Source organism: Gymnogyps californianus, chromosome 3 (genome assembly GCF_018139145.2).
Source record: "Gymnogyps californianus isolate 813 chromosome 3, ASM1813914v2, whole genome shotgun sequence".
Taxonomy (NCBI): domain Eukaryota; kingdom Metazoa; phylum Chordata; class Aves; order Accipitriformes; family Cathartidae; genus Gymnogyps; species Gymnogyps californianus.
Window position 1 is genome coordinate 7,783,260 of NC_059473.1, and position 20,496 is coordinate 7,803,755.

A 20,496-nucleotide genomic window follows, 5' to 3' on the forward strand; every position below is an offset into this window, starting at 1 on the left:
TTAAATATGTTCTGCTGCTTACCTTTCCCCTCACTATATAAGACGTATAGCTTAGGAGTACCAGAAGGCCCATAGCACAGCTTTTCTCCACTGCCATTCACACTCCCCTGGTTACCCAAGAAGAGCTACTGCTGGAGCGAAGAAGCTTTGTACAATCTACATCTCCCTCGGGACCTTCTAAGGTCTGGAGCGCGTTCAACACCCTGTTTAGGCCATTCCAACAAGCACAGTCTTAGGGCAGCTTCTTCACTGCCTCCTTGCCCTGCAGAGACTTTAGTATGTGTATAGAGGACCATTGTCCTGGTTTCAGCTAGGATAGAGTTCATTTTGTTCCTAGTAGCTGGTATAGTGTTATGTTTTGGACTTAGCATGAGAATAATGTTGATAACACACTGATGTTTTTAGTTGTTGCTAAGTAGTGTTTACACCAAGTCAAGGATTTTTCAGCTTCTCATGCCCAGCCAGCAAGAAGTTGGGAGGGGACACAGCCAGGACAGCTGACCCAAACTGGCCAAAGGAATATTCCATACCACATGACGTCATGCCAGTATATAAACTGGGTAGAGTTGGCTGCGAGGGGAGGATCGCTGCTCGGGAACTGACTGGGCATCGGTCAGCGAGTAGTGAGCAATTGCATTGTGCATCACTTGCTTTGTATATTGTAGTTCTTTTAGTACTATTATTGTCATTTTATTTTTATTATTATTATTATCATCATCATCATTATTTTTCTTCCTTTCTGTCCTATTAAACTGTCTTTATTTTAACTCACAAGGTTGTTTTTTTTTTCTGTTCTCTCCCCCATCCCACTGGGTGGGGGGAGTGAGCAAGCAGCTGCGTGCTGCTTAGTTGCCAGCTGGGGTTAAACCACGACAACCATGAAGAGGACAAAACACTATGTTAACCTATAAATAGATTTCCACAGTGAGCATTGTACCTAATTCATTTAGTCATTAATCACTTCACATTTCAAACGACTTTTCCTCTGAAAGGGAAGCACCTCCAGTTCTATTGAAAATAATTTTATCTCAGAAATGAAGACATTAAAGTAGGTATTGCCAAACTTGACAAAGAAATGTTAAGGCACCCTGAAAAAAAGAGAGAGGGGGGGGGGAAGGGAAGAAAATGCTTTTATACTCAGAGATGCAAGCTCCTGTTCAGAAAGCAGCTATTCAGGGGCACAATCATTAGGATAACTCCTAATCACCTACCATTTGGTAATTTTTGATCAGTGTTACTCAGACTTCACAGAAAGGCAGCAGGTCTTCATTCAGCACTGAATGAACAGAATAGCTACATTCTCTACATCATTCTCTAAATCATTCCAATGTATGATGAAAAGCAACTTTTCTTTAACAGATTTATCCTATCAGCAATAAAGAAAATACGCCATGATTTAGATCACCTGTGAACTTGCTACTTGAAATCACTCGCATTATAATCATTATACTTGGCTTAATCAAACATTAATTACACCAGGTAAAGAGATTTTGCAGTACAGAAATGAAAACCAGAAAGCTGTTTTAAAGGTAGGGCGATAATACTTAAGTCAAACTCTCACTAGCGAATCTTCTAAGTAAGCTGTAACTCCAAATTCAGCTAACGTACTTTGTCTTCAAAAAGAATGTAGTAATTTTGGGGTCATACTAGCGATATTATGTATTTGGAGAATCAGAATCAGGTTTGTATAATGAATCTCAACTGTGGCTTTAGAGATAGCATTTTAAAAACTTGTACATGTGTTTTCTTATCATGTACAAAGAACACTGGAAAAGTGTATTTAACTCAAACAAACAAGAAAAGAAATAAAGAAAAAAGGAATGTCACGTTCCAGTCAATTTAAAGAACTCTACAGTTTCCATGTTAACATGCCTAACTTATGAATCTTGTCAAAAAAAAATTTAGCATCTGTCAAGCTATCAATGTCCTGTCATCAATCCATTTATTTCCTAATTGAAAAGAGCGAACAAAAAACACCAACGTGCCCACCACCAATTTCCCTCCACCTTTAGGTCACACACACAAGAAGTAACTATATGCCACTTCTGGAGATGTTAACTCTGGAGGAAAGGTAGGTTATTTTCATAGTAGAACCTGACAACAGCTTTTATACAACGAGCATAATATTATCCTTGTCAAAGACGACATTCAAAGCATTTTCTAAAGATATGGAATTTACATATTTAAATAACTTGTGTTCAAAACACTGCAGCTAATGATTTTGTGGACAACATTTATTAACATAAGTACCTTGCTGCTGTTCTTCCTCTTCTTCACTGGACGAAGCCAAATAAGCTTGAAAATCCATGTCAAGAAGTTCCTCTTTTTTAAAAGTTCTGCTAAGTGACATTACTCGTTCATGATCTGTCTCATCCCATGTGATATCTACCTTAAAAATAAGAACGCCACTTGTAGAAGCTGAAACACCAAAATTAAACATTGTAACTCTGTCTTTTTAGGGAAAATTACATGATACCTTCCATTTAAGAAGCAATGTAAACCTGTTACTAGTGTTCTCTACAACAATTAGCTATAATAACCATTTACTAAAACAAATTTAATTAGAACTTTTTGGAATTTGTTCTACAATGAGTTTCAAGGAGTTCTAACTACATGAAAGAATGAAGAAGTCTCCTCATGCACTGAAGGGTTCTGTAACAGCAGGTCACACAACATGCAATCTCTGTAAGCCAAATTTCCTCTGCGGCAGCAGATACTGGTGTTGAAGCAGCCACTAACTCCTCTCCTTTCCTCTTCCAGCAGCAACTCATTCCTGGAATCATGCATGGATTGCAATAGGGACAATGAAAGTGTTTGCACAACTGCACCCTCAGCCGGAAGGTGAAACAGATCTGACTGAAAAATGATCCAGCAGAAATTACTTATTTCTCAACTAATCACTTCTCCAATCCGGTTCACTTCATGGCCAGATGGAAGTTTTGGCTGTCACATAAGACAGAGTAGGAACGAATAGCTACAAGGAGGGGAAGCAACTCTTTAAGCCTGGCACTACCACCAAAAAGGCTCTTGTTGAGCTACACACAAATACCCATTTTAGGCAAATTGGAAGATTTAACTGTAAGTAACAAAGTAATTCCATGTGCAACTTGTAATAGACGTATAATGAGGTCAAAATGTAGTATTTAATTTGTAACAAAGAAGCCAAATCTCTTTTAAAATCTAAAACTCGAGCTTATTTATGGGGTTGCAACTTGTGGCTCCGTAACACGCTTACATCTTTTAATATGTTTGATGTCTTTACTTTGAAATGGTGAAGATAATCAGGAATCTTTTCCCCACGACTTATATAATTTATAAGCTGACAATAAAACTAAACAAATTAGAAAAACATTACATAAACATTGTAAAGATACCTTTGATGTTCCCATAGCAGCAGATGTGAAGTACTTTGGCTTGTATACAGCTACGTTCACTTCTGAGGCTACATCTTTTGGCTTATCATCGAATGTAACATTATCTGGAATAAATCTTAAAGGCAAATAAAACATGTTATTATTCAAATACACTAGGAAATTTCATAGTATAAACAGTCTAAGCTTTTCATGAGTATGGTACATCAGCACAAAAGAATTTGCTCAAATAAAAAGTTGGTAAGCCTGAAAAGGAAACAAAAGAAATGGACAAGTACTCCACACATGTAAGATTAACTGTCTGGCTTCTGCACAGCTATTCCACAGGTTTTCAATGTGTTACACCACCATGTCGGGGAAGTAACCTAAACAACTTTCACTCTGGTATTAGCAGGGTCGGGGTGGCTTTTTGGGTGTTTTTGTTTGTTTTAAGAATCATCTTTTCAGGAAGCTTAATATAAAAATTCAAAAGAAAAAAGTGAATAAAATAGAATTTGAAAACAGATAAATAAAAAAATGCAAAACATTTTAGGAAAGCCTGGTACATCTTTAACATTACAATTAGTAGGGGGGAAAAATAAAATGTTAAAAAGACCGAAGTCATGTGTAACAATGGAAGAAGTTAAGTAAAAAAACCAACTCTTTGTACACTACATGAGAAACTACTTGGGCTTCTTTTTTAAATCATTGCAAATGTAATCAGATGAATACTATTCAACATTAAAATTTAACAAAGTAGAAGATTAGAAAAAGCACGGAGAATTTTAAACAGCTGTGTCTGTTGTAAAACATTATCTTTCTACATTTAAAAGCATTAAAAGTTACATGTTCATTTGGCAGAGATCATCTTCTCCAAAATGGTTTAAAGCAAATGAACTAAGTTCCTCTAGGAAATGATTGAAAGCAAAAAACTTATCTTTCACTGACTTCCAAGAGCGCCCATAACACAGGCCCAGGAGACAAAGCCAGCTTCTGTCAAAACTTATTATGATTTAGTGACTTCTCTTCTGCTCAGACTAGAGGGCTTTTTTGTAACAAAAGGAAATACTAACAATAAAGCACAACTATAATTTGAAATTCTTTCCTTCCCAAACGTGCTTCCAGCTCATTCATAGGGGCTAGCATAGTAATCTATTGCAGCTTCATGACAACAGCAGCAATATTCTTGTCCTGTGGTAAGCAATCCTGAAAAAGAGCCACTTCTGGACCCTTGGGGAAAGAAAAGGGGGGAAAAAAAAAAAAAGGAAAAAAAAAAAAAGGCAGCAGTATGTTGTTTTGTTTTCCAAATCCTACCACTTTACTTAATTGTACCAAAAGGTTGAAGACACAACCAGAACATTTTACCTGACTTCTCTGAGAATAATCTCTCTATGCAGAGTCCTCTCAAACTTTCCATATTCCAGTAAAAATGCTCAAAGAGAAGAAAAAAGAATCAAAGGGAAACATAACAACTCACTGGATGCCTAATTTATTTACATATCTCATTTTGGTCACAGAATAAAGACAATCTAGTTTACTCCAAATTATTTTAAATTGGCTTTAATTCTCCCTCCCCTCCCCAGCCCAACATGTAAAAAAGTCACCACTGGAGTTACCTCAGGTCTATAAAAGAGCAGCTACTTTCAAATTCCAATCCATCGCATTCCTCATAAATTTTATTGGCTGTTTCAGGAGAATCACATTCTACAACTGCATAGAAGTATTTCAGTCGCTTAAATTGATACTCCCGCAGTTTTTCCCTATAAAGCCTGCAAAAGTGGAAAACACCACAATCAAGTGAGCTGGCTTTAACAACTTGTCATTTGCAAAATATTTTAATTCAACTCATTAAAAATATGCACCATTCAAACACTCTCCTAATCTTATAATAAGATTAGATGTTAAACAGCATGAAGTTCCACCAGTACCTATTCAGTTTTGCTCAAGTAAAAAGACTAATGCACACAGTTCTATTAAGTGTACGCTTTCTGTATCTGACTCTGCTTCCCACAGGCATTGTAAGGTTAGAGTCCCTGTGCAGGGCACAGAGTAGCATCTCTGTATGCCTCTGTCCGGGCCACAGAAAGTAGCATTTAATAGTTCCTATCAAGTTGTTTTTAATTATCCTGGCTCTTAACAAGGCTGATGAAAAGGATGTTCACCCATAAGTAAAGGTACATGTTAAGAACGTAAGAGAAGCTGGGAGACTGCACGGACAGGATTGCAGATCCTCATGTTAGAGAGAGGCAGTGTAGGACTCCTAAGTAAGAAAGCGGTACGGGCGAGGAAAGGAATCAGGATACTAACTTCGGTAGCACAGGGGGTGGTGGTGTCATCGAAGATGACAGCAAGAGAAAAAGAAAAGCAGAAAAGAGACTGAGAAGTGGATGAATTGGTGGAAGGATGCAGGAGAGAGATCGCAGGGCTGAGGTCCTGTCCCGTGAATTTGAAGGGTACATACACGGGTATCACTGCAGTATCTCCGGGATATCTGGATTTCTGTGTGTGGTACTCCAGATGCTCTAGAGTCCACCGAGCAGTAAATCTAACACTTCAGGATACACCTTGATGCACACAGTGAAGCTGACTTCAGAACGCACTCTAAGTTCATCATACACTTCCCTGATGCACTAGAGACTTTCTTCAAAGGGATCCGAACTTATTTTAGAAGGATCCAGATTTTCCAAATATAGGGTAGTCCAGCGGGATGTATTATATAAAAGTGGCCCCAGTCAGGCTGCCAAACATCTGGAAATTCTGGAAAACTATAAAAGCAAAACCTCTCAAGTTCCATACAGACAAGACTTTCAAGCAGAACAAAAGGAAAAAAAAATAGACGTGCCTGAAGAAGCCTGGACAATGGTAGGCCTGATAAGCTCAGCCTAGTAAGCCAGGGCTGCTGCTGGGGGCATTCAAGAAATCTCAATCTGGGAATTCTTGGCCTAAGGTAAGGTCCCTGTTGATTACACAGATAAAAATTTTGACCGTAAGCAACAAAGGGAGTTTACTGCATGAATGACAATTCGTAGAAGAAAAATGATGTGTTAAGCTCTCCACACATTTGTTCCATTTATTACTCCAATGAGCCACATAATAAAAATTTTGAATTCAATTATCAGCAAGCAAATTTTCTCAAGTTTCATTATAATGCATTTATTCAATGCATTGACAATGAACCAGAGCCAGTTGTAAAATATCCCTTGAAAAAGCTATAAAATTAAGGCGTCCACAGGAGACTTCCACATATGAAATTCTGGAAACAGGAGCTGATCGGATTTTCACTGGGAATTAGACACATTATATCTCTCATTTGAAGATAAAGTTAATACCCATCATTCTCTGTGGTATTCTCTGGAAGATCAAACAGTTCCACAGGTCCTTTTTGTTCTTCCTCTTTCAATCTCTCTTTTCCAAACTCCGAAGGATAAATCTACAAATACAACAACACAAAAGTAAATTTTTAACTGTAGCGGCATAATCTATACCAACTAAGAAAAAATATCTCACCAAGCCTTTTAGACTTTATGTTTTCCTCTAAAAGCAGTAAAGGGATCAATTCCATAAACTTTAATACCCTTTTAATTTACAGAAAAGACAGTAAAATAAACAAACTGCCTGTGAGGAATGAGAATATTTGGGGACCGATGAAGAACAACAGGAACTCTGACTTCATTCATTTCACTGTGGCCCTGAATTTTCAGAAAGGGGTATTTGACTAATATTTCTCAGAAAGCTGGAGGCAGACATTAAAAATGGAAAATATAACTTAACTGATCAGAGTTCAACCAATTTATTAATAACTCATAAGTGGTGAAAAACAAGAAGTGTTGTGCAATGGTAAAAGGGGTTGGAAAGCGTTTAGAAATAGCCAGATTTAAGGCTGGGTTATCTACCATAAAGACCACTGAAAATTGAACTAGCCAAGGAAGTGTAGTCTCCCCCTACTACACTTTGAGAACTTCACTATTAGTCTCAGAAAAACAGCACTTAGAGCCAACCTCATAAACACGAGAAGTTAACAGCTTCGGGCTCTAACTGTACCAAATACATACCGGTTGCTGAAAAGCAGCACATGTTTATTTCTAACACAGTAAGTTAAATTGCAACACAGTTTCTCATTTATCATGTTAATATCTCTTTTGGTTCTCCACAGAACTGTCTTTGTTCTTATTTTGTAGTCTTTTTTTGGTTTGGTGGTTTGGGGTTTTTTTGTTTGTTTTTTTTAATCAGGAAAAGCCAGTACTCCTTTTAGAAATCAGGTCTTACCTTAACAGAAAATACTGTTCCTCCTTTGGGCGTGAAAGAATTAAATAGAGCCAGCAAATCCTTAGCCTTCAACCTATCCCAATCCATATTACAAACTGCCAATCTACTTGTAATCTGAACAGAGAGGGAAAAAAACGACATAAAGTTCATAGGTTTAATTCCTGACTGCTATGGGGAATACACAATTCTCTAGCAGCTATCCTTGGTAAAAATCAAAGTCAACAACAAACTCTGCTGAAAAAAATAAAAGAAGCATTTTCCTCAAGACTTTGTATCACTTAAACTAGCAAAAGCAGAAGCAGCCATCACCAGAGCAGATAAAAAGGGCATAAATAGTGAAGCACCACAGAACGGACTGCACCAATCACAGATTTAGGACTGCAGTTACAACATCAGCACTTAGGATTTTGTTATCATCATGTGGTTAGTCACAATAGCAACTAGTGTCACAGTATTATAACAGCACTAGAGTACTGTGATTTCTTATACGCTAATTGTGCTCAGTTTTAAAGCCCTACTTCACTGTCTAACGATTTCTTAATTTCTTAAAGCGTGAGTTAAAAAATTAAATTAAAAAAGTGAAAAAAATCAGTAGTGAACAAAAGCAGTACTATTTCAATTCTGGAATTTCTGAAAAAGCTCAGTTCTGTTTGTTCTTTCACTTATAGATAGCGTATCTATCTATAGGTAAGCCTCTGCTTAGAGGGGAGGGGAGACACCAGTGAAAATTGCAAGTCTCATTCTCAGTCAATTTCATCGTCACTTGCATTCTGTAACTAAAAGGCTGAAAAACCCTTTATGAAAAATACTTTCACAAACCATTTCATAGATGAAGGTCTACAATGAACTCATAACAGTGTACGTTTCTGAGTTTGTCACGTAGCAACTTTTCACATGCAAGCATTGTTACCTCATCTCCACGAGGGGCATCTTTATCTAGCTCACGCCATGAATGCTCTATCTCTGGCTCCTTTGGAAATAGTTCATTTAAATCCTCATCATCCTCTGAGCTTGTTTCAATGTTCCCTATGCCTCTAGCTAGATCAGGCCCACTATCACTTTCTTCATCATCTTCTGAATCACTATCTTCTTCGCCTGTTTCCCCATCATCTTCTGGCTCCTCTTCCTCGCCTGTTTCTCCATCATCTTCTGGCTCCTCTTCCTCGCCTGTTTCCCCATCATCTTCTGGCTCCTTGTCTTCTGATTCTGCATACTCAAAAGCATCTCTTGCAGAAATCTCTTCCTCTAATTGGCTTTTACTTATGTCACTTTGATCACAGGTGTCTGTGCATACAGTCACTGAAAGACAAACATTAGATATCTGGTTTTATGTTGGAATTACATATGATCCTTTACAAAGAGGAAAAAAGGTTTTTCCTCAGGTTTTCTTCACACAGATTTACAGAACCCCTGACGTGTAACGATGCAGGAACAAATTACATCAGGGAAGTGCAAGCAACGTAAGTCATCAGTATCACCTCTTCAGTTTGTCTAATCTAATATAATCCAATCGCTCTTTAGGCCCACAACTGTATTATCAATCTCAAACTCTAATGAAATATTATTCTGTTACTCTTTTTATATATATAGAATCAACAGGTAGAAATTAGATTTCAATAATGTAGGCTATACACATGCACAAGCAATATAAAGAAAGTTTTTCTCCAAGTCACCTGCTCTTTCTAATGCCTCCAATATTAATGGCTTGATGCTGCCATCCTTACACTTTCAGTCAACAAGCGTTGATATGCTGAAGCCTTCATGGTATCAGACCTTATATTTGCTATTCAGTTGGATAAATACAGTAGTGTATATGCTACTATACATTTTACTTTTCTAACTGACCAACAATTTCAGCTCCAGCAATTAAAAGGACATGGATGTTCACAATCTTACTGAAGAATCAGCACTGATTCTATAAAGAGCTGACCAACTCCGATTCTTCAGCAACACTGAATCCGAGTCAGTCAGCTACCTCACGACTGATCTTGCGAAAGATCTTCCATGTATAAAACAAAAGCAACAACGTCCAAGTAAACACAGCCGAATTCTACTTGTTATTTGAACAACTAACCTGATTCTTTTATTTTTCCTCCTAGGGAACGGTCATTCCTGGGAGCTTTAACTGACTTAGTACCGCTTGGTTGTGACGACTTTTGCTTGTTTTGAATTGAAATTGATCTTCCTCCTGATGCATCTCCTTGCTTGTTTTCCCCTTTGTGTAAAAGGCCCTTGTTTCCCCGAGAGTGATCAATTTCTGCTGTGGTTTTCTTAGAGTCCTCTTTCAAGTTGAATTTAGATGTAATTTTTTGTCCTTCACTTTTAAGGTCATCTAGTTTTGTCACTGCTTCACATGTTTGGTCCACCGCTTGTTTTTTTGTTTTGCTCTCTTCCCTAGGGAGACCATCGGCAAGTAGTTTGCAGAATCTGCTTCTCCTTTAGGTTTAGCTTTTTTTTTCTTTATTTTCTTTTCAGTATGTTCTTTACTATCATTTTCTGAAAGATCAGAGTCAGATTCTGACAGGGCATAAAGTTTCCTGAGGTTCTCTGTAGAAGTATAGTTAACAGGGCGACCTCTTTTATCCACTGTGTATTTCAGCTTAAACTTCTTGTCATGAAACATAGCTCGGAATCGTTTGTCAATCTTGATTTTACGTTCTTTTTCGGGCATCTCCCAAAATCTGGGATCCCTAGTAACGCAGCTAAACCGCCCATCGCTCAGTATTTCCTCTTGGGATGACATTTTTAATGCTGTTGAAGACTTGGACATCTACAATATGGAAACCCCCCCCCACCAATTATGATTAAAAAACCTGATTAACGTAGGTTTAGAAACATAACTGAAAAAAAAAGAATTACGCAAAGTTAGATTTCTAAGCTATACCTAAAAAGTTCTTTCCAAAAGCACATACGGCAATTTAAATAAGTCACAAATAATTTTTTAATTACTACAGTCTTGGCCACAAATCTTAGCTTCCTCGGATAATAGATACACAACTAAAAAGACCCTACCGGCTGCAGATATGGCCTTAAGTGATTCCCTATCAATCCCGAACCGGACCCCAAGCAGTTTCATTAGAAGCCAGACCTCAGACTTTTACTTCCCACAGGGCTAAGGTAGCCCTAGTTTTAAAAATTTAAAATTTTCATGTTTTAAAGGGCCAGTTCGGAACAAAGTCAGCAAGAGCGCGAGCGTTTTGGCGAGCTCAGGCCAGTGCCACCAGCAGCTCCGGCACAGGCTGAGGCTCAGCGCCGCCCAGCAGCAGCACGGCAGCACCAGAGCCTTCCCCGAGGTGCCCGCTGCCCTGCGCCCAGCCGGCTGCGGCACCCCACTCCCTCCCCGACCCCAGCGGCGGACGAGGCCCCGCGGACGCGCCCCAGTGAGGAGCCCCGCTCGCACTGCCCGACCGGGCCGAGCCCACCGACCGTTAACGGCTACCGCTGCCGCCCCTCCTCCTCCTCCTCACCGCCCGGCTACACTCCCTCACGCGGAGGCCCACAACCACAATCCACCACGCGCCGACGCAGCCACTTCCGGCGGCACTACGGAGGCCGCGGTAGGACAAACCTCTCCTAACCAATCAAACGGCGCGATCGGCGGAAGGTTCGTGGCGGGGCGGCAGCGCGCATGCGCGGAAGGTGCGGGGCGCGGGCGGACACTACCGTCAAGAACAAGCCGGGCGGCCCCGGGGCCGTTTTTTCCCGCGCATGCGCCGGGGCTATGGGCGCTGGGGCGGTTGGAGGCGCAGCGGCGGCCGTTGGGGCGCGAGCCCTGAGGGGGTCCGGCCGCCCAGCCCTGCGGGCGGGATGGGGCTGTCGGCGGCTCTGGGCGCTGTCAGGAAGATCTGCGGCCGCCGCTCCTCCTCCCGCCGGCGCTTCGTCGGGCTCGGGCGCGCTGAGCCCCTTCGACCGGCGGCTGAAGCGGAAGCAGAAGAACTGGGCGGCGCTGCAGGCCGAGCCCGCCAAGTGCGACTACCTGCGGGAGGAGGTGGGGGCGGCCGGCGGCCCGGGGCGGCCCCCTCGGCAAGGTGGGGGAGGCGTCAGCGAGGCGCGGGGGTGGGGGGAGAGGGACTGCCGGGGCGCGGGCGATGCCCCGCGCCGCTGACCGGCGGGCTTTCCCTCTAGGTCGGCGGCAGGATAGCGGACAGGGTGTTTGACATCACCAGGTAAGCCCTCGCCTCGAGGGGAAGTGGGGTGCCACTCCATATCCCACACGCTCCCCTGCGGCTGCAGGGTCACGGTGAGGGGACGTGACCCTCGGGAAGAAACGCTAGCTTGTGCGCGCCTTTCTCTGTGCTTTCTCGAAGCCGTAACCACAGAAGGATGCTCGATGTGTTTAGTTCGAAAAGGCGTTTGGAAATGAGCAGACAAAACTTAATACAGTCTAAAACTTAAAATAGTTTAAGTCTTGATTACATTTTATGTTGCTCAACTTATCCTTTAGAACATTTCCTCTTGCTTTGGATGTTGGCTCTGGAAGAGGTTACATAGCTCAACATTTAACCAAGGTACTGTCTCTTCATACTTCAGAGTGTTTAAAATAAGTACGTATTTATACCTTTGTTTTCAAATAGGGCTCTATTGTAACTTAAAACAACTCTCTGAATCTTGATGAGGTAATTTCATTTTTTTTCCCTCTCATGTCTGTAGCTACAGTCCAAAGATGTGTGTTGTGCTGGTACTCTGTATTTATTGTCACCGAAGACTAGCCAGATTGTAGTGCAAGGGAAGCTATCTGTTCTATGACAGTTAACCTTTAGTCTTGAGTTGCATGTCTTGATGCATGTTTTTCGATCAATCTTTGTTGGACGCACTTAGTTGTTAAAGAGAAGTACCGTTATGGGGACTTCTAAATGGTGAACAGTTTACCCTTTGTGAACCGTGCTGTAAGTAAAGGTGCTTCATTGGCTGTTAATCCATGGTTTATATTTGACTGAACTTACACCTAAAAACGCAGAATGTGTTTTCTGTAACTACTTTTACCTCAACTATTCTCTCTGGGAGCAATTACTAAGTATTATGTTGGAGGGAAAAATGCTTTCTGCTTTACGTAAAGTTTTATCAAGTGTTAAAGAGATTCCTTCCAAATTATTATGAGTATGTGTAAGCGTTCCAAAAAATTACTAACGTCAGCTTGTAAAACAACTTAAATATTTGACAGACGTTTTAAATTTTATTTCAGGAAACCATTGAAAAACTTATTCAAGTTGATATTGCAGAGAATGCTTTAGTAAGTAGCTTTCTGAATGCTAATGTGCTTCAATTCCATAATACAGGAAAGCAAAAGAAGTGAGTTTCTGATGTTGTTTTTCTTCTAACCCAACATTAGAAAAATGCTGTGGAATCTGAAATCCCTACAGTCAGTGTTGTAGCTGATGAGGAATTCCTTCCTTTCAAAGAAGATACATTTGATCTTGTTGTTAGCAGCTTAAGGTATGTGTTAATCATTTATTTACATTTCATTTTTTGGTAAAGATGTTAAATAATTTCTTTTCAGAGCAACTTTAAGGAAAAAAAAGAGAAAGATTAATAGTCCATTAAACAGCAATAAGAAGTGTACTTGCATAGTTAATATGAGTGTACGTTGGGAAAAAGCTGTCCTGGTGGTTCTTACTGTTTTGTTTGTCTTCCTTCAAAACATGTGTAGCTTCTCTCTTTCCTGCATTTTGACAAACTAGTCTCCAGTTTGTCAGAAAAAAAAAAAAGCTATTTGCATGAACTTTTTTATTTAGTATCACTTTTAGGCAGGCATTTCAGAACTTGTGCAGCTTGAGGAACTAGTTTGTTGCTTTGGCTTCTGAAACATACTTAGATAATGTAACAATTATTTGCGTTCCCTAAATTTCATTTAATATGCAATTATAAAATGTACACTTCTGTTATTTCAGTTTACATTGGGTGAATGACCTTCCTAGAGCTTTTAGAGAGGTAAGAAACTGGTTTTTTTAATACTAACAATCACCGGTTGCCATTACTTGCATTCAGAGCACTCTATATTTCCAGGTCTTCTTTAAAGAAGAGGCACAGAAATAGCTCATGTTGCACACAAATATTTTGTGCAGTGTTTTTGGCAGTTTGAGGAGCATCAGTTGATATTTCTACTAATTTACTGTCTCCAATTTGGAATAAATAACTGTGAAACAACATGTTTGTATAATATTTTATCGTCTCAACAGCTGAGATCATGGTAACTAATGTAAACTGAGGCAATGCTATTGATTTTTGTTGTGTGTTAGCTCTTACTACTTGTAGTACAAGAGTTTTCTAAATCTAACTTCTCCAGACCTGGTTTATGGAACTTGTATTATTTTTATGTCTCAGCTATTTATTTTGAAATACAGCTTTAATCAGAAAAAGGCTTTTTGATTTTGAAATGAAGCAAATACTTGTTGAGGACCGAAAACAAACTGTTACTGAAAAAAAGTCTTAATTTTGAATTATTTCAGCTCCTTCCTGCAGGTGAAAACTTTGTTCAAGTCAGCTAACTTTGGAGCAAGAGCAACGAGTATTTTAACCAGTTGGCTGTTTTTTCATTTATTTCAAATTGGTCAGTCATTACAGTGCTATTCTGTCACCTGTTGGTATGAACAGGAGTGCCCTGCTGTTGTGGAAATAATAAAAATAGAAATTGGAATGCCTTCAGTACTTAAAAAAAAAAATCTTGGAAAGAAATATATCATTGTCTCTGGAATTTAAGTGTTCTGTGGAGTGTCAAATATTTTTACCCCCACAGTAAAAAAACCTGACACATTACAGTGTCCCACAAAGGGGAGGGAACTGGGGTTCTTGGCCAGCTTTCATTGTCAACGTTCATTTCCTACTTTGGGATCACTGGCTTTAATGGAAACTGCCTTCAACTGCTTAATTTTCAATTAAAGGCTTCTTTATTAGCATAGAAAAGGCAGCTTGATTAATTAATCAATACTTAATTAAAAACCAGTTTAAAAGATTTTTGTTTCAAATCAGTAAGGTAAACTGTTTGAAGCTTTTGCTGTCTTGTTAGCCTGATTAGATATCCAGAAGAGCCATATTACATAAACCAGGGATCACTGCCAATTCTTAAGGAAAAAAGAAAGCATGAATTTATTGGCCTTCTCAGTAGGAAGGGGGCTAGGACTTACTAGACAAGAAAGCAGCTTGTCAACCTTGGCGTTTGAGTCATGATATTGCTCTTCTGGCTAGTTAAAAATAACTAGGGGTAGACATAATAAGAATTGCATTACTCTATTGTGTGTTCAGAAGTGCAAAGATCGCTACTGGAAACTGAGGCCTTCGTTTCTCTTAAATCAAGCCATTAAAAAGTATTATTTTTGCTGCCCTCATCTGAGAAAGCTTCTGCTTACTTTTACTGTCTTAATCTACCTTATTTTCAGAAGTAAATAAATTGAAGATATTGTTTTAGGAGTATCCCATTGAAAATAGTTTGACCCTAGATTTCCACAGTGCATTTTGTGTTTCTTGACTGTAAGTGTAATTCCTGGCGATTCACTCTTTCTTAAGAACAAATAGTCTCTTTTCAGACAGATTATTTATCTTGCAGTGTTACCAAAAGCTTTGGTGCGGCTTGCCTTGTGGAATACAGTCAACATTAAAAATCTGTTACAACTATTCTAATGATTGCTTTTAAGTTCATTTAAAAAAAAAAAAAGTCTTAAGAACTTCTTAGTTACATAGGCTTGATAACAAAAAACATAAATTTTTTTTCCTTCTGTGTTGTAGATTCACCAAGTTCTTAAGCCAGATGGAGTATTCATTGGTGCGATGTTTGGGGGAGACACTCTGTATGAGCTTCGCTGCTCTTTGCAGCTAGCAGAACTGGAGAGAGAAGGGGGATTTTCTCCTCACGTATCACCGTTCACTGCTGTCTCTGATTTGGGACATCTGCTCTCGAGAGCTGGCTTTAACACCCTGACTGTGGTAATTATAAATAAGAGAACAATCAGATAGAACAATCCAGCACATCAGAGCTGCTGGTATATAAAAAGTACTATTTATGAATGTATTAGTAATGTAGTGCTTCCTTCTACATGTCATGCACCTTGCTGAATAAGTTTCTGAAATAGCCTGGACTGCCTCTGTTCTCGGCTTTACTGTGATTAATGAAACCAACTGAAGTGTATCTTTGGCTAGTGGCCCAGTAGAATTTGGATGGTTGTCTTGGCGAAATGTCAGAGAATGTTAGACCTGCTTGAAAAAACTTTAGACGCTCTTGCTGTTTCTTCTAAAACCAAGAAGAAAATAATGGCTTTTCACTTAAAATTTGATTGCCTTTGGGCTACTAAACAAAACTTTTTAGAAATGTTATGACAGTATGTTCTTCTGAGAAACACGCAGTTTGAACAGAAGTGGCAGATGAATAGTCCCTTAGCAGCTCTGAAGGCTAGCGTAATGTTACTGTTTTAGCTTCACATGCTCTAAAACTAAGCTCCTCAATTCTTCTAGGATACTGACGAAATTCAGGTCAACTACCCAGGGTTGTTTGAGGTTATGGAAGACTTGCAAGGCAAGTATATACTCTGTGGAAACATGAATGTGTTATATATCAGTGATGCAGTCCCAGAAGAGTTTCACTGTGTGTTTCTTAACTCCAAATCATAGAATCATAGAATGGTTTGGGTTGGAGGGGACCTTTGAAGGTCATCTAGTCCAACCCCGCTGCAATGAGCAGGGACATTTTCAACTAGATCAGGATGCTCAAAACCCTGTCCAACCTGACCTTGAATGTTTCCAGGAATGGGGCATCTACCACCTCTCTGGGCAACCTGTCCCAGTGTTTCACCACCCTCATTGTAAAAAATTTCTTCCTTAAAAAAATATAAATAATAAATAAAGCTTATTTTAACAGTGGAAGCATTACTTTATTCTCTAGTGATTTGGGAGATTATGCCTGTCAGCAGCTTTGTGTTGGGAAGCAGAAGTCAAAGATTTGCTACTTCGTGGTCTGCTATGAATTTTCTGCTGCCCTTGTATTCACGTTCTTTGTGAGCCTGTTCAGTGTAAGCTGCTGAAAAGCCCTGAAAGCGAGGTAGGAGCGTATATCCCACATACTAACTTTTCCTGCAAGCCTTCCTAAGTATCAGGACATGCAGGAAACTGCTTTGGAATGAGAATAAATAGACCCTCAAATTGGAGTCTGCTGAGGAATGCAAAAAACAATTGAGATGCTGAACTATTGAGTTAGTATTCTGATTGCATTTGTCATAGATTGTAAAGTAGTCATTCCTATGCAGTCAGTTGTTACTTACGGAGCAACTCAGGGCATCTTCTCACTCTGGATCAGCTGCTGTTGTTCAGAGTAATTCCTTTATGAAAATAAAACCTTCATGCTTTGCAGAAGCGTTCAGATGCAGTAAGTGATTAAAGAGATTAGAATTGTGGTGGTTTTATTGGTTATTAAAAATCTCCTGGGACAGTCATTTTGATGTTTATACATTCAAAAAAAATACATGAGTGGTGTGTCTGAATAAACACTGTGTATTCGGGCTTAAAATAAATCATACTAGGAAATGTTTGAACATTATACTAAATGTTTGAAGACTCAGGCTGAAGAAGTAATAATTTGAAATCATTCCTAGCAATACAAACTCTAAATCGCAAAGCATTGGCATTAAAAGGCTTGGATTCTCATAGGTAAGAAACTCAGCTAATTATTTGCAGTATGTTGTTCTCTTGCAGTGAGATTCAGAGGATTCTATACTTATTCTGGTTTAATAAAAATCTGTCATTAGTGCATGACACTTAACTCATAGAATATGCTATATCTTCTTTTCTTAAAGCTAAAACATATTTTTAGGTATGGGGGAGAGTAATTGCTCTTGGAATAGAAAACCTCTGCTACACAGGGAGACAATGTTGGCAGCTGCTGCAATATACCGAGGTAAGTATTTAAGAGGTAATGAGTTAATCTGAAATGACTTTAAGAACATATTTTCTATGCCTTTTTCTCTGACCTCTGTGTAAAAAAAAAACCATTTTGGAATAGAACAAAATACCATTATCGTACAGATATTTTTAACCTTAATTATAATGACAGGATTTGAACTATGTTGATGCACCAGTAATGAGATATTTTTATTGTCCCAAATCTTTCACCAAGAGTCATTATGATGAATATGTCATACTTAGTTCTAATGTTCTGAGAGCTAAGTATTTCTTAGAACTGATGTTCTGTGTACCTTTTTTTTTCTCTCCCTTTCTGCCGTAACAGAAATGTACGGAAATAGCGATGGCTCGGTACCTGCCACATTTCAGATCTACTACATGATTGGCTGGAAATTCCATGAATCACAGGTAATGTGAAGCTGAACTATTTTCTATTTGAAGGTACTCTTTAAATTACTGATGCTTTAAAAGCTTTTTACAAAATATTTTAATTTAAAATCAGTCCTATATAATTTTTTTTTCCTTTTTTTTCTTAGGCAAGACCAGCCCAGAGAGGTTCTGCAACAGTTTCATTTGGAGATCTGGCAAAAATAGATGGACTTCTTTCAAGAGGAAAAAAATAGTTCTTCATCAGGAATAATAGTTGTCTTGAAGCTTCTATAAAACTTTTCATTGCAGATAGTCTTCAGTTGTGTTTATTTTGTGACGACATTCTGAAATGATAATAATCTGCACGCAACGGGGTTTTTTGGCTTTTTACTGCCTATACTACAACATCAGCTGTGTAAAATAGTGTTCATTTTTGTTTCTAGAGAAATACTTGAGCAGTATTCTAATTGAATACATGCTCTCCAACTTTTAAATTACTATTCTCAAATGTAATGCCTCTTCCAGCATTTCAGTAGGACAGACTGCTCCAGGTATGATTTGCAAGTCTTGAGTGTATATCACCCTGCGTTGCTTTTGAATTATTTCTAAAGGATGGTAGATCATAATAAAGAATAGTACTTCGTGGCAAGTGTATTTATAAGACATGCTGTAAGAGAAAATATCAGCAAATACACAGATTTAACTTAGTATGTTTTTTGTGGGTTGGAAATTATGGGTAAAAAGTTACTGACAGTTATTGTTTGAAATTTGAATGTTTGACTTGCTTATAAGGAAGTGGTTAAGTAAGTTCTGTATTATAAAAATATCTCAGGTTGCTACCTTTTACCTACAGCCCTCAAATTCAATTACTTTTCCTTCCACCCCCAAAGCTAGAAATGTTTCTGAACGTGAATAGTAGAGCTCAGCCATAAGGAAAGTTGAATGCTTCATCGTAGCTTTAACAGAATGTATGTATCCTGATTGGACTTAATGTACTGAAAGGAGCAGCAAGCAGAAGAGTCGACTAGCACTCGGATGGATGTGTACGTTTCAAATTAACTGGCTTACAATTGGCGTTCTCTGGAGTTGGTACTCTTTTGGAGTTCCGTGGCGTTTTTTAACCTGTTCTTTTATCTCATAGCATTTGAAAAATTAAAAGTGGTACTTAATCTAACTGTTAGTTAAAAATTACACTTGCACGTTACTTTCTGCATTTCTATTATCAGAGGCTGAAAAACATGAAGTATACTTTGTTCTCCTTAGCTGTGACATGGAGCTGTGACTTTTCGTGGATGTTTTTATGCATTACCAGAAATGGGTATTAGTTATGAATATGGCCAATTAACCTGAGGTGTTTAGAAAAAATCATCTACCCAGAGATTTCACTTGATTGTGGTACTGATAGAGAATGGCAGAAAGGAAAAGCATGAAGAATATATAATCGGGTATACCGTTCAGTCAGTTTTATCATTGTATCTAGGTGTTGTATCACTACTGGTGAAATGAAAGCTTCTCTAGGCTTGTAAGAAGATTATCCAGCAGGTGGAGTTTGACAGAATGGTGTGGCACAGACCAAACAGGCAAGGTAGGCAGAAGCCTTCACATTCGGCCAGGGATTATTGAATTATGATTCAAAGACTAATACAGATATTAAAGTTACCTCCTACTGCTTAAGTAATACTCAATTTTCAAAATAACAGAAATGTTCTTTAAAAGGAAACTATTCATGCAGTACTCAGCTGACTAGAAGATCAATTTAAGGGCCTAATTTGGGGGTTTGTTTTATCTACCAGGCTTTGACTTTAAATAAGAAATGGGCAGAGAAGGTACAAAACATCCTGATAAGGAAGGAAGGAATCTTCTGTCCTGCTTTTGCTTACAAGCCTAATCTGTAATTATTGAAGGAGGATGAGTTCATCTTTCATTTTCCTTAGAAAAGAAGAGTAACCCTCCTGGAAAAAGGGGGAGAGGCTGTAAGTAGTTTGATAACCTTTATAACACTTAACGTTAAGACTAAATCTACAAGAAGAGCTTGTCTCTGAAAGCCTTCAGTTTTTTCATGGTACATCAACGGACTTAATACAAGACACTGCATCTCTCTGCAGGTCCTCTCTGTCTTTAATAAAATTCACTCATTTCAAGGGGAAACTCTCTACTTTCCCAAATATAGGTTTCTCTGAAGTTATGTGTCAAATGACTGTGTAACTTTATGCATTTTTGCTTTAGTAGGTTAATTTCCAGTCACTTGAGCTGGTGGTTGTGACTCAGATGTGTTAAGGGAACGAGGAGGTGGAATGTGCTGGTTAAATGTTAATTGGAGAAGTGCTCCTACTGCGCTTCTTTCAAGCGCTCAGTTAAGTTACGGAGAAAAGGAAGGATTTCCAGTTCTTTGATTCCATATTCCACGGATGGAATATATAAACAGTAAAGTGGGTAAGAATGTGGCTGTTAATGGGGGAAGGTACCTTCTGGACAGGGAGAAATGGAAGAGTAGTTTTCTTCCTAGCGCTCGGAAGAGAAAAAGTATAGATGCTGAGTTAACTTGGAAAAGGGCTGGGGAGTAGTAGAAGTGGGGAGTAATAAGGATGGCATTGGAGCAGTGTTGGAATTAGGGGGCATGGAACCGACA

At 38.9% G+C, this 20,496-nt stretch overlaps 2 protein-coding genes across 2 annotated transcripts in view; one reads left to right on the forward strand and one right to left on the reverse strand.

Annotated features, from left to right (window-relative positions):
• The window catches only part of ESF1 (ESF1 nucleolar pre-rRNA processing protein homolog), a 36,066-nt gene extending 25,001 nt beyond the window's left edge, over positions 1-11,065 (reverse strand). Inside the window, 9 exon segments of the mRNA XM_050894775.1 lie at positions 2,251-2,389; positions 3,375-3,489; positions 4,967-5,119; positions 6,680-6,780; positions 7,617-7,730; positions 8,527-8,915; positions 9,691-10,009; positions 10,012-10,386; positions 11,043-11,065. Of these exon segments, the coding sequence (XP_050750732.1) occupies positions 2,251-2,389; positions 3,375-3,489; positions 4,967-5,119; positions 6,680-6,780; positions 7,617-7,730; positions 8,527-8,915; positions 9,691-10,009; positions 10,012-10,386 (1,705 nt within the window). The 5' untranslated portion in view covers positions 11,043-11,065.
• Positions 11,066-11,593: 528 nt separating this feature from the next.
• Positions 11,594-18,510, forward strand: NDUFAF5 (NADH:ubiquinone oxidoreductase complex assembly factor 5). The gene is made up of 11 exons (XM_050893632.1): positions 11,594-11,644; positions 11,742-11,782; positions 12,061-12,124; positions 12,799-12,846; positions 12,946-13,049; positions 13,505-13,544; positions 15,336-15,533; positions 16,059-16,119; positions 17,410-17,493; positions 17,824-17,906; positions 18,035-18,510. The coding sequence occupies exons 7-11, from the start codon at positions 15,378-15,380 to the stop codon at positions 18,119-18,121; spliced, it is 471 nt and encodes a 156-aa protein (XP_050749589.1). The 5' UTR covers positions 11,594-11,644; positions 11,742-11,782; positions 12,061-12,124; positions 12,799-12,846; positions 12,946-13,049; positions 13,505-13,544; positions 15,336-15,377; the 3' UTR covers positions 18,122-18,510.
• Positions 18,511-20,496: the final 1,986 nt, after the last annotated feature.

Coding starts and splice junctions, on each gene's coding strand:
- NDUFAF5 (XM_050893632.1), top strand. CDS start 15,378: ATGTTTGGGGGAGACACTCTGTATGAGCTTCGCTGCTCTTTGCAGCTA. Junction 16,120..17,409: donor GGTTATGGAAGACTTGCAAG/GCAAGTATATAC, acceptor ACATATTTTTAG/GTATGGGGGAGAGTAATTGC. Junction 17,907..18,034: donor GGAAATTCCATGAATCACAG/GTAATGTGAAGC, acceptor TTTTTTTCTTAG/GCAAGACCAGCCCAGAGAGG.